The sequence below is a fragment of the Lissotriton vulgaris genome, chromosome 2_1, assembly GCF_964263255.1.
Source record: "Lissotriton vulgaris chromosome 2_1, aLisVul1.2, whole genome shotgun sequence".
Lineage (NCBI taxonomy): Eukaryota > Metazoa > Chordata > Amphibia > Caudata > Salamandridae > Lissotriton > Lissotriton vulgaris.
The window spans coordinates 366,201,569-366,215,796 of record NC_141687.1 but is presented as its reverse complement, the minus strand read 5'-3'; the positions used below and the strand labels follow the sequence as shown (position 1 = coordinate 366,215,796).

At 44.2% G+C, this 14,228-nt stretch overlaps 1 protein-coding gene across 1 annotated transcript in view; it reads right to left on the bottom strand.

Moving 5' to 3' along the window:
* Nucleotides 1-14,228, bottom strand: part of LOC147730363 (solute carrier family 13 member 2-like) — a 553,046-nt gene that overhangs the window by 520,681 nt on the left and 18,137 nt on the right. The window contains exon 3 of the mRNA XM_086955166.1: nt 7,484-7,585. Within this exon, the coding sequence (XP_086811292.1) occupies nt 7,484-7,585 (102 nt within the window). The remainder of the gene's footprint in view (nt 1-7,483; nt 7,586-14,228) is intronic.

The following is a 14,228-nucleotide window of genomic DNA, read 5'->3' as shown; positions in this document are numbered from 1 at the left end:
TCTAAAACCGCATACCTCAGATGAAAAAGCCACCAGGTCATCCAACTCAGGTAAAACTAACCTTGAATTAACCCCTGGGGACAACATTGATGCATGCACAAGCCAATGGCCCAAACGTGTGGGCATAAGCAAGATAAAAGCCAGCGGGTGCTCTAACCACCAACACGAACAACTACCCTGCGATGGCAGGCACGTCTCGCTAGGATTCCAGGCAACCCACTTAGGGCGCCTCACGCGGACGCAAGCGGTGAACGAAGCCTCTTGCAGAACGAGGAATAAACTGCCCCCGCCAGTAAAACCGGACAAGACAGATCAGCAGACGCCAGCCACCATAATCCACGCAAAGGGCAACGCCTAAACCTTGGCACAGACATTTTCTAATGACTCAACTTGCCAAGACTCGCATGGAGCCACAACACATGAGAATTTGACCCCCTTCACACAGGACGACCTGAAATTATGTCTCCAACCGGAATACGTCTCTCAGGGCAAGTGGGACATTCTCAATCGTGGCAATATATTAAAACTATGCACCAATATGCCAGGTCTGGAAACCATAAAATCAGCAGACATCGAAAGTGTTTCCTTCCTTACCCAAGGACCAGGCGACAGCAATGAAACCACAGAATTGCTTTCCTCTAATCCAGATATGGCTCTTGCATTTAAAAGAAACAGGAGTTAATAGAATCTGTGGTTGAGTTTAGTAATGTTAAAATCGGAGTAATATATAATAATTTAACCACTGGTTTTCCAGATGATATGGATAAAAATATACTCAAATGGCAGAACAAACTTGGGACATCAAGTTTAGGTATCCAAAATTCATTCCATATGTCTCAATCGCTACTGATGTCCTCGAACCTACATGCCCAATTTTACAAAACTTTTTTCTCTTTATATCATACACCTTATCAACTAGCTAAATGGGGTACTGGCAAAGGGACCTTCTGCCCCAGATGTATGATGCCAGAAGTAGACTTAATACATATGTTTGCTACATGTGGGGCATTATGCACTATTAGACGCAAGATATCTACCTTTCTCTCTGAAATACTGGAGACTCAAATAGAAATTACAACAGCAGAAATAATTTTGGGGCTAGACAATTTGAACCATCCGGACAACATAAAGGGTTTCCTTTTTGTCTCTATGGCAGTGTTTCGAATTTGTCTAGCCTCTGTGTGGCTAGACAATGCACCACCATCCTTTCAACAACGGCGGGCTTGATTAGTTTCGACCTATATCTTGGAGAAAGCAATATATAGCAGGAAAGGTTTAAAAAAAAAAAGAAGGGTTTAGAAATCTGGTACCCACTAATGCATTGGATGGAAGGTCTAGGATAGACTGTTTTATTTATTTCTTTATTGTAATTATTAATTGTCTTGTCTTTCTGGATCTAATTATTTGCTATGTTTAGTTTATTTGTTGTTAGTCGATATGGATACTGATATCGTTAAATAAAGCCTGTATTGGGGAGTGGGTGGAGGGAGGGGCGTGTTGTCTCAAAAAACAAAAAATATGGAAATTTACTGTAATTTCTGCAATAAAGAATTGTTAAAAAAAAAAAGAAACAGGATACAACTGGAAGATTGGGGCATAAAAATCACAAGCAGCCCGGCAGTAAAATACCCTATCCCCCTGAAACATTGCCATTTGAACCAAGTAAATCCCTCTCGGACCCCGGACACACAAAGGACGATCTCATCGTTGGAGCTACCTCAGCCACTTCCAAAAACACTGTCCATTCTTCACGGGAGTAACAGTGGCACAAACACGAAACTAACAAGTGATGGTTTAATCATAGTCACAACAAACCCGGGCAAAGGCACCCGGTGCTGCTCAATGCATAACACTTCTAGCGAAGACTGGTCTTGGGTGCAGAGGGCCTTAAATCACAACTCCTAACTCCAGCTCCTTTGTAACTAAGAATCGCTTACCGTATTGGCAAGTGGAGCCATCAGCCAGAAACAAAATTGAGAAAATCGGTAGTCACAGCACGATTATTTTGTCCTGGAACGTAGCTGGGATTGCAACGTTACTACAACATCCATCCATACCCCTGTTTCTTGAAGGGGTGGACGTAATTTGCATCCAAGAATCGTGGGCTATTAAACCAGTTCCAATAAGGGGATTCGTGGGCTACCATAATCCAGCCGTCAAGGAAAACATGTTTGGCAGACCTTCAGGAGGCATCTCAATATACAGCAGGCTCTCTCGCAAAATTCAATTTAGTGAAATAAAAACATCATCAAATATGTACATGGCAGGCATTCTGAAAAGCTTCGCAACAAGCAAGGGCCAACTTACAATACTACTAATTAACGTTTACTATAACCCGCATGGTTCGGGAGCCAAGGACAAACTCTCCCAGCAAATAGGCCACATAGAAAATCTTCTCCTAGAGTTCGCTCATATGGAATCAATAATCCTCGGGGACTTCAATACTCACAACATTGGGGTTAGGTCATCCGAAAGTAACAACTCTTCAGCCACAGAGGCCTTCAATTCCCTTATGCTCTCTTATCAGCTGTCATCAGCCCACTCCCTATTCTTAAGGGACAACCCAGGTACCCTATGCCCGCCCACGTATAACAATCATACCAGTATTGATTATATTCTAGTAAGCAGTCAGCTACAGAAGCTAATGATAGGCTACAAAGTTGAACAACGCAAGGAAAGTGACCATGCTGCATTAATAATCAATTTAAACTCTACAGCAGATAATCACTACACGTTAAAACACGTAGGGTCACCAAGTGGTGCTGAACTGTTTACGCTGGTGAGGAGGATTAAATGGGGCACAGTGCCTGTCAACAAGTTCGAGGAATGGAAAAAAGAATGGGCTGATGAGCCACAATATGAAACTAAAAGGGGCATAATAAAAGAATGACATCAGTTGGCCCACAACCTAGTACTACATCTACAAGTAGGAATAACACTTAAAACCTACGCATATCCCAGGTATAATTTCGGCCACATCCCTGCAATTAAAGAAAGTGCGAGACAAGTAAGAACTAAACGAAGGGCCTACCTGAAAACTGGCTCAGCGTATGATAAAAGTCAACTCCATGAAACCACAAAATCACACTTGAAGAAAGTTTGGGCCGCAAAACGGGGCTACATTGAGGAGAAATGGCTAAAGATCTTCGGTCTATTTACTCCCAGCAAATCGCAAGAGTTCTGGCAATACCTTAATACTTTAAATCAAGACGGCATCCATAGAGAGAACACGATTGACTCTGATACCTGGGCAGCTCACGTGAAAACCTTGTACAAAGAGGAAGACAGCTCATCTCCACTAAATACAGACCTGGACAATGCGACCCCACTAATCAACTCTATCAACCCAACAAAAACTGTGAATCAGCTGACCCTCCCCAAAAAAAGACAGTTAATGATAATGATAATGATAATGATAATTACGTATCTGTATAGCGCACGACTACCCGGAGGCTTCTCGGCGCCTGTACGAATAACGCTAAGGAACCCTTCCTGGCCTTTCCCTGTGAAATGCCCACTCCTGGGAACCCCCAAGGTGAGGCTAGGCATCCTAGCGTTGTTGGGGCCGTTGTGGAGATTAAGCAAGCTATTGCCCAGAACACAATCTTAAAAAAATCAGACCAAATGGAGCGCCCGGACTTAATGGTGTGCCAGGTTTTCTCTTCCGGCAAGACATAGACTTCTGGACTGACAATCTGGTCACCTATATCCTGAATGTTGACTGTTGGGGAACTTTCCTGACTCTTGGAGAGGGTCGCTACGTCATCCGATTTACAAGAAAGGGCCAAAATCTAACCCTCAAAATTATCGCATGATCGCCCTGCTCGACATCGAGGGTAAGGCCTATGCGAGCACCCTAATAATGGAACTCACAAAGTTGGTTAGCAAGGAGAACCTGCTGCCCTGTTATTAACAGGGTTCAAACCAGGAGCCTCAACAGTGGACAATATTATAGCACTCTCATATCTATCGCAGAAGGTCGTGGCGCGAAAAAACCCTCCCGATTTTTGCTTGCTTCATTGACTATACGGAGGCCTATAATGGTGTCGACCGCTCCATCCTTTGGCAGAAATTGGAAAGCTGGAATATTGACCCCCCTTTACTAAAAGCCATTCAATCGTTGTACACAAGAACCTAGGTCAGAATCAAACTTTCAAAGACGGCAGACTCGGAGAAAATAGACACCATCCGCGGACTGAAGCAAGGGTGTGTCTTGGCGCCGATGCTGTTTAATTTATACACTGCAGACCTGGGAAAAGCCCTGACTGGAGCATCATTAGCCACACCTCGGCTCGGACATACTAAGATCCAACTATTTCAATATGCGGACGACCTGGTGCTCCTAGACCCCACCAAAATCGGCCTACAAAAAGCACTAACGGGTAATTACAAAACCAAGAACAAACTGATCGTAAATCCATCCAAATCAAAATTAATAATTTTTGGGCCTTACCCGAAAAAGAAAACTGACAAAATGGAGAATAGGAAAGCTGTCCTTGGACTGCACACACTATTATAACTATCTGGGAGTCTGGCTTAGCGAGACAGGGCGCCCAGGAGTACACCTTGACAAAATACGGGCAAAAGGGAAAAGCATTACCTACGCCCTCGGCAAGTTGCATGCTACCTTACACAGCCCTACAACAAGGGCAATTCAAAGAGTGCTAAGGGCGAAGCTAATACCATCTTTGAACTACGCACAGCAGGACTTCCCTGGCAAATTACCCAGAGTGCTAGAAAAAATCCACTGCTCGGCATATAAAAAGTTATTCCACCAACCCGCTTGTACCAGAAACACCTTAGTGCGGCTCGAATTCGATTTGACCCAACACAATTATGAAGAGCTGGCCTCAATGAGCAAATACTTCTTCCTTGCCACTGCGGCACTAGAGAACACCATGAAATCTACCATAAAAAGTATTTTTCTGGAACCAGACAATCCGTGGTCAAACAGACTCTCTGCTGCCAAAGAAACCCTGAAGCTCGCAGTGGAAAACTGGGACCCTGAGTCGATAAAGTACCCGCCATTAAAAGCGCAATAAAAAAACAGGTTCGCCTCTGCTCGCACATCTCGGATCTGGAATCATTAGAAACAAGAGGCTTCCATGAGACAGGCAGCACCTGATTATGTACTCCTCAGTAGGAGTACCACATCCTGCCTGAGGGGGTGGATGATATAAGGTTCAACAGAGGGGGCTCCAGATGGTGGCAGATAGATGGAGATGGCATTCTCCCAGGGGATCACTGTTCATTCAGACCCTTTTCCTTGGTTTTGAGGGAGAAAATCCAGAATACCTCCTGTTTTTTGCAGATGGCCTCAGTGTCATTTTCTTCCTGTGGTCTGATCTTTTCTATAATGATCCATCTGAAGTCGCAATCTGTATGTTCCATTGTTGGACCACCAGAGCAGTATGTTTACCAGGTTGGATGCAGGATTTCTGTTTGCCTATCCTTTTCCTGCATTTGCGTCCTGTCCCCCTGGGTAACACTGGCCACACAGGCACAGGATTGGATAAATGATGTTTGAGGTGCGACAGTTGGTCATGTCCTTCAGATAAACCGTTCTGTTGTTGATTCTGATGTTGTCTGCCACAATGGCATTGGTACATGACTGGCAGGACCCACATTTGTGATTACCTTTGATGGGATCTCTGCCAGAGATGGATTGTATCAGAAAGTTTCTTTTTCTGTTCTTTTGGCTTTAACCAGAAGGTTACGTAGGTTCGTGTTCCTCCTGAGCGCAGAGGGGTCTGGGTAGTTTGCTCTCCTCATTATTAATGTTAAGAAGATGCCATTGGGTGTTTACAATTTCTTCTGTTATCCCTATTGCAGTGTTTGGTCACACATTTCCGTTTTTCTTGCTTTTGTTTGTTGTTTGGCCTGAACATGCTGGCCCGGTCATAATATGGGGTTCTTTTCAAAGAATCTTTCGTGAGTTAGGCTGGATATCCCCGGGCAATAAATTTGGTTTTGAGTTTTGAGGATCTTCACTTGGGTAAAAAAATCTTTCATGGTGGAACAGTTTCTTCTCAGGTGGAGAAATTGGCTAAACGGGATCCCTTGTTTCTGGCATCTGGAGTGAAAACTGCTTAAGTGTAATAGCGTATTTCTGGCCGTGGGTTTCATGCATAGTGATGCTGTTCTACCCATACGTCCAGAAATTCCACTTGCACGTTGATGCTGTGTGCGGTGAACTTGAGATTGGGGTCACAGGCATTTATCCACAGTATGAATTCCACCAGGGTGTCCTAATCACCACTCCAGATGAAAAAAAATATATCATCAATGAGACGTGCCCAGTGGAAAACATTTTCCAAAAAAGGGGGTATTTCGTTATAAATGTGATGGGTTTTGAAATCCCCCATGTATAGACACGCGATCCTTGGGACATATGCCGCCCTCATACTGACCCCTTGGATCTGCTGGTAGAGATTCCCATTGAATTCGAAAAAGTTCTCATTGAGAACAATGTCTAAGCAGTTAGGAATAAACTGGCTGTTATCACAGGTATCATCTCTGCATAGGACAACCTCTATGACCCTCATCACTTCCTTCTGTGGGATGTTAGTATAGGGAGCCTCAATCTCCCTGGTGACCAATAATTCTATCTGATCATTAAAAGCTAGGTCCTCTGTTTTGGAGATGAAATGTCCACTTTATTTGATGTATGATGGTAATCTATGTACAATAGGTTTAAGAAATACATCCACATATTTGGATATGGGTTCAGTGGCTGCTCCGATGGTAGAAACAATAGGTCTCAATGGGGGGGTTAGATTTGTCCTTTTGTGTTGCTGGAATGCTGTAGATAATGGGAATGCATGTGTCCACTGGGGTGAGGAATTCGGCCTCTTTTCTACAGATGGTCCCACTCGCCGCCGCTTGTTCCACCAGGGTGGCAATCCTTCTTTTGAGGGCGGGTTCAGAGTTGCTTTTAATCCTCTTATAGTGCCTTTGGGACACCAGCATCTCAGTCATTTTATAATTGTATTGTTCGGTGTCAAAGATGACGTTGCCACCCAAGTCCTAGCAACAGACAGACCTTCTATGTGATAATTACCCTCATTCCTGCTAGGCATATTTATTCTCAAGTATGGATTGCCATGTGTTCTTTTCAATTGGGTGATACAGTGACAATCATTGCCCTTGTTAAAATTGATACTTAACTGTCTGGAAACATTGTGAGCAGCAGATCTCTCCAGAAGGCTACAAACTTTCATTAACCCAGTGGGTGAACCTATTTTCAATTAAATTTGAATTGTTTTTGCCGTTATGGCAGTTGCTGGAAGTTCCTGTCAATTAGCTTCAAACATTGCATGGAGCTGTTCTTAATGTTCAATGACCCAGACAGTGTTTCCTGCTAATTAAAACCAACACTTACAAGCATGACTCAGCTGGTAGCAAATTCTAGGCAACTGGTAGTTTTTATAAATAGACCACCTTAGCCCATTAGTTTTGCTTGGTTTGCCTGACAGTCACTCACCTGTTTCTTGTAACGGGCTCCTCTTCAGCGCTTCTCCAGAACACAACTCCAGCTTCTCCTTCATTCTGGTGCACTCAGCAGCTTCTGGCTGAATTGGGAATTCTGAAAAGACAAGAAGAAAAGAGATTAAATAAAAATAAAAATACAGTTCCAACTGCAAGGTATTCTTGTTTTAAAGTATACATACATATATGGGGCCTTATTTATGAAGGCCTTGCGCCACCGGTGCGTCACTTTTTCCCATGTTAAAAGTGACGCACCTGCGGCGCAAGGCCTTCATAAATAAGGCCCATGGTCTGAGTCCAGTAGCCTTATTGAATGAATCCTTTTCTTAAGATAAAATGTGTAAGCACTCATTAACCTTGTCTGACAGGGCTCTGTCAGACTCCAGTTACTCCTTGGCCCTCCTCCATTGCTTTGCCTCTAAAGCTTAAGTTGGCTGTTTCCAAGAATTAACTTGCCATGAATACTACTGCTTGCGAAACACAGCAAATCACTGAACTAATTTAGAACGCCATGTTAGGAAGTCTTGAGTGTTCAACAGTACCATCCTCTGTGAACCTTGGTGAGGTTCAAATTTCCAGCCAATAGAGAGTTCAAGAGACTCATTCAACGGAAACACAGTACCTTGTAGATGCCTGCGTAAGGAATGGGTTACTACTAATGGGCTACACAATATAGAGGAAGAAAAACACCTAAGCATTGTGTACTTACTTACTTACTTAAACCCTTGTGCCCTGCGTCGTTGTGAGGTTCACTGTAGTCCCTGTAGTCACAACATCTTGTGTCTTAAAAACCCCGATCCCTTTCCCTGTGGGGCCTGTGATCAATACAGCGTTACACCCTGGTGTCGAGCACAGACCACTATGAGGAATACAGGGATTCAGCATCCCTCCACCGAAACCATCTGGGATTCAGCTGAGTGGCCTGTTAAAATTGTGTTCAATTCTAGAGGCCACATCTACAGAAAAGTAAAGACACATTTCCGACATTCTAAAGGCAAGTCTTAAACATGGTAAATATTAAACTTCACCCAGTCTTTGGTACACCTGAGTTTAGGTCGACATACTCTGTCGTCTGTCAGAGCAAATCATGACTTAAAGAATCATACTATCTGGATATTCATGCCACAGATTGACCAACCAACCTCAGAAAACCCACATGTCTGGCAGAATTTATTCAGATGTTGATTTAGGGCTAGAAAAGGAAAAACAAATGTGAGGAGGCGGGAGATGACCATTGAGAAAGCTGAGAAAACACACACAATCATACATGTGTGGGTATTAATCAATGTTGCTCAGAGCTTTCAAACCATTTATGCACAGTTTGATGCAACAAAAGATGTAGTAAGTGTGCAGATTTGGCATGAGAAACACATGTTAATACTCCCATATTTTATAGGGGGTCAGGGGAGTAATTTCACACCAGGAAAATATGCACTTGAACTACTGTGTATTCCATAAAAGCAGTAGTTTTAGAAACACTGCAGACGTAAGCGCACAGCAAAAAGCGTTACTACTTTCTCAGTCCCAGAAACCGGTGCAAAAGGAAAGCATGTTAAGGGTGAAGAGTACTCAAAGAAACAAAGGCCACAATACAGGACTACATAAGGTTTGGACCTGGAGCTTTTTTAGAAGTTCTTACAGAAAAGGCAGTGAATGCAAGCATTGCAGACAAAACATCAGTACATGTAAGATGTTTTGAGTATTTAAACAACAATACATGCAATATGCCCTTAACTATGGCACACAATCGAGAAAAGATTGATTTTTTGGGATATTAAGTTAAACGTTGACCAAGGGAAGATTAAAAGCAGGATGTACAGAAAAACTACATCCAGCAATTCCCTGTTAGATGCAAACAGCTCACATCCTAGGCATCAGATTAATTCCATTCCCTTTGGTGAAATGTTCCGGGCATGAAGGAACTGCAGTAATGACTCAGAATTCTTACTTAATATTGAAGATATAGAACAGAGATTTCTGACTAGAGGTTAAAACAGGGACATCCTACTTTGGGCTAAGAAGAGGTCACTAAAATGAAAATGGACTGACATTCTTGCAGATCAGAAAACAAGAAAAGAGAAAGGTACTAAGAATCCTGTTAGTCTTGTGACAGGTTATCACCCAGGGTTACACAAAATATATAATATACTTAAATTACACTGGCATGTGCTTACATCGGACAGAGCTTTACAACCTTTTCTCTTGGAATTGTCTGAATATATCTTACAGTGAAAGTAAAACCATACAGAATATAATCAGTCTCAGTTATCCTAATAAACTTGTATCTAGGAAGACATTGTTACACGAATTGAATTGAGTATCCTCCTATCCTTGTGGAAATTGTAACATGTGCAGATTATCTGTTAAAGGGATCAAGGAATTCAAATACAATGATTCGTGCACGTTTGGATCAATACACATATAGATTGGATGACAAAATATGTTGTTCATGTAATTGTCTGCAAATGTGATTAGATCTATGTGGGGAGTATCATACGGTCTTTGAAGAACCCTATGGCAGAACACTTTAGAGCTGTCAAGAACCTGGATGACAGATATCCCATTGGGGCTTTAAATTTCATTATATTGAACATGTGATGCCTGATGTAAGGGGTGGGAATCTGGAACTTAGGTTGCGACAAAATGAGTCCCACTGGATTATAAAATATCATGCTGTGGATAGGGGCCTTAACTTAGATAATAAGCTACAATAGTTCCTGGGCCCTTGAGGAGTACCTTGCTGGCTTAATTTTCTGAAACATCACATCTCCCTACCTCCTTCTCCCTCTTTTACTGGGAACAGAATGACGGGCGTGTTGTATATATCAGGATTGTCAAATTTAGATTCATGTAGAGGTAAGTTGTGACCCGGACACTGAGGAATTGCATTTTGATTTCTTCATGGCTGAGACATAGATATGGTTGTGATATTACAGTTTCTGATTGGCTTACAATTGAAGCAGGTGACGTACATAATCGAACCAGCGAAGTTATAATATGGGTAATCTTGACCTACACACATTAATATTGATTGTGGTGCTTACATGACACCCGTTTACATCGTACCGCCTGTTATTGAATGGAAACGGCTTTGGCTTTCAAACTTAATACCTGTAATGTAACAGATGACCATATTTGTATGTGGTTTTATCATATATTAGGGATGTACATAACATGTTATAAGTACATCATGATAGATGTGAATAACGTTTTAATTTTTATTTAATCTTTAATTTTATTATTTAAGTCCTAATTAATTTGGTTTTATATGGAAGCTGACGAATAAATACTAATTTAGGCTCCATTTAAAAATTGTGCTCATGCCTCAACCTTTTGGCTTTAGAGTTTTATAGTCTATTCTTCATTATTGGCTACTTTGTATATATGGGTATCTCAATGTGGTGCCTGTGTAAAATGCCATACAACGAGGAGCAAGCGACTAAAGGGAGGACATTGTTTTGTATAGTGCATTACTGTTGGTTGTAGGATGCATTAATGACCGTACAGTAAGTTTAATATTACATGTGGCCATATTTGTCCGTCACTTTTATTGAAGCTATTAATTATTCATTTTAGTTCTGGAACATGGTCTCGATAGTGGAAAGTTTGATGCCTATATTAGTGAATATTTATGTTCACTGATGGCTTGATATTTAGACATATTTAATGAGTTACTTCAAATATTTGTTTGGTAGGCATTGCTCCTCAGTTTTATCCTGGTAAAATACAGCGTGGATTGTTTTTACAGATACTCCGGCACTGACTTTGTTGACAATATTGACATAACAGATTGATTGCTGAAAAAGAGTTATGAGCTAAATAATACAATATAATAATACTTAAATTGTGTCTCATATTTTCTTAAGAAAATAACTCTAATAATAATAATATATGTCAATATCTAGGTGAGATGAAAGTTTATTGATCATAACCAATATTATTGGAGATTCTTGTTGACCGTGACTTATTAGGTGAGTCAGAATTTGATATTTAGGTGCTTTACCATTAGGAGGGCATAGCTATTATTTAGTACCTAGTAAGTTCCCACTTGCACGTTTACCTTGGTGGTTTGAACATAGCACATTATCTATGAGTATATAAGGGACTCAGTCTAAAATTCTGTTAGACCCTCCTTACACAATTTCTTTTAATATAATTCTTATTATTTCACACAATTTTAACTCTAGTTGGGGTAGATTACTGAAATAGTTATTGGCATTAATGGTTCTTTTATAGCCCTGATAAAGTCGGTGGGATATTGTCCCCATGAAGAAACACGTGTTGTCTACATTCTTTTGTTCAGACTGGCTGCAACATAATTGATCTTGGAACTCTAACATTGGAATAAAGCAAATAAGTTACTACAACTACAAATTGGTGGACTTACTTTTGGATTGGACTTTTGCTCAGGATAAAGCCTTGTTTGTACATGTAAGAAAGCCTCGGGCAGAGAATAGGCAAATAATGTCATAAAATGCTGTACAATTTACAGTGTATCAGTTTGTAGGAAGGAAACTGGAGGGCAGCTAGGACTCTCGAGTGCAGCACACGTTGTAAGCCTTAGGTGGGCATTCACCTTTAGGCACAAGACAGACTCAGAGACCTTCCCTGCACAGAGCTGACAGCCAGCATTAATCAGTAAGTGAATTCAGAACGACTCATGACTCACTCAAATGTTGCCGAGGGTGAGAAGAAAATGGCGGCGAGGAGGTCGGACGGCCCCGAACTTCAGCCCTGAACCAAGTTGTCGCCGAGTGGCAAGAGATCCTGCACTTGGCTGCCCGAGACACTGGGACCGGCGGTGCTGTGTCCTGAGACCAGGGGACGCTGACCTGATTCACCCAGGAGCTCGGGGACCCTCGTTGGCCACCGCCCTGAGACTTGTCCTTCCCCCCTCAGGCCGGAGGGGGGTGACGGAACGGAGCCCATCCACCTGGCCATTGTTCCTGAGAGCGTCGGCGGGGACATTGCGCTGCCTGGTGCCCAGAGACCGGCACAGAATAACGGGCGTAACCGCAAAACAGGCGACAGGACTTGTGACGCAGCACCCTGGCATGGCGGCGATCGGAGGGCCGATGCCCGGGAGTCGCGAGGGGGACTCGGCGACATCAACTCGGCTGAGTGAGAGTCCCTCCCCGGAGCTTGATCAGGAACAGCGGCTGAACCGGCGTTTGGATGCCATCCTTGATGCGATCACTTCCACTAAGGAAGCATTGCACAATGACATTGCCCAAGTGGCCACGGGCCTGGGGCTGCTACGCACGGATCACGCGAAGCTGGCAGACAGGGTCAAGGACCATGACCAGCTGTTGCTGGACCTGAAGCCATCGGTGGTGACCGCGGAGCACAGGATCACGGACATTTTGGCCCGACTGGACTTACTGGAACGGAGGGCGGAGGATGCCGAAGGCCGCAATAGACGGAACAACGTGCGGGTCGTAGGCCTGCCGGAACGGATTGAGGGGGAGGACGCGGTGGCCTACATGGAGAACTGGTTCCGCACTGTGGTGGCACCGGAGGGGCTTACTCCTTTTTTCACTCTGGAGCGAGCTCACCGGGTGCCTGCTCGCCCGCCGGGGCTTGGCCGCCCCCCCCGACCGATGGTGGTGCGGCTCCTCCACTACAAGGACCGGGATCTTCTCATCCAGCGGGCCAGGATGTCGGGCCCGTATGGGGTGGAGAACAGTAAGGTAACGATCTTCCCGGATTACACTCAAGCGGTCCAGAAGAACAGGGCATCGTTCCTCGCTGTGAAGAAGGAGCTCAGGGAGGAAGGCATCCAGTACTCCTTGCTCTACCCAGCCAAGCTGCGGATCATTATGGACGGTACTACGCACTTCTTCCAGACTCCGGACGAAGTTTGGCATTGGCTCGAGTCATATAGAGCGGGGACGGACAGATCACACCAAAGTAGGAGAGACCAACCCAAGCAGCCCCGGGTGAGGCAGTCACAACGCATCAGATCCCGCAACAGGCGCCAGCGGGAGAAACGGGAGGCTCAAATGGCGGCGGAGAAGAGGGATGCGCTTGCAGCGACGGCGGCCATTACAGGGTCGCAACAGAACAGTGAACGGGCAGAAACGGACTCGGGAGGGGAAGGCAGCAGAACAGGAGAGGAACTTTCAGGGGCGGAAAGTTCGAAGGGGCCGATAGTGACCCCACATACATCGGATGGTATTTTCTGCGGCTGAGATAGAACTGGGACTAGATCGGGACTTCATGGTAGGGTGATATCCTGTTGATGGAGGGCGGGTTGCCGGGAGGGGGAGCTGTGTGCTTTGGAGGGGATGAAGGTGCGGGGTGCGGGCTCCGCTAGCTGGGGTCGGCGGCGACTCACCCCCCTTGGGCCCTTAAGGTCGACTGTGGTGGAGACCACAGGGTAAGAGTGTGAGAAGTTGGTTCAAGGTTTGGATGGGGGCGGCCATTGGGTTCGTGTGCTCTGTCCTGGGGAGTGGGGTTTGGGAAGTGTTTCAGTTTTGGGAATGTTCGGGGGGGGCAACTGCAATGGGGGGGCCATGGACTTCTGTTCTTTGATTCGGACTGCACGAAGTTGGAATGGGGACATTACCTAACTTGAAATGCCTAACGTGGAATGTCCGGGGGCTGCGGACCATGGTGAAACGTCACAAAGTACATGCATATCTGGTACGCAGGGGGGTTCAGATTGCTATGCTCCAGGAGACTCATCTCACCAAAAAAGAGTGCGCTGCCTTGCAGAAAAGATGGCGGGGCCAGGTGTT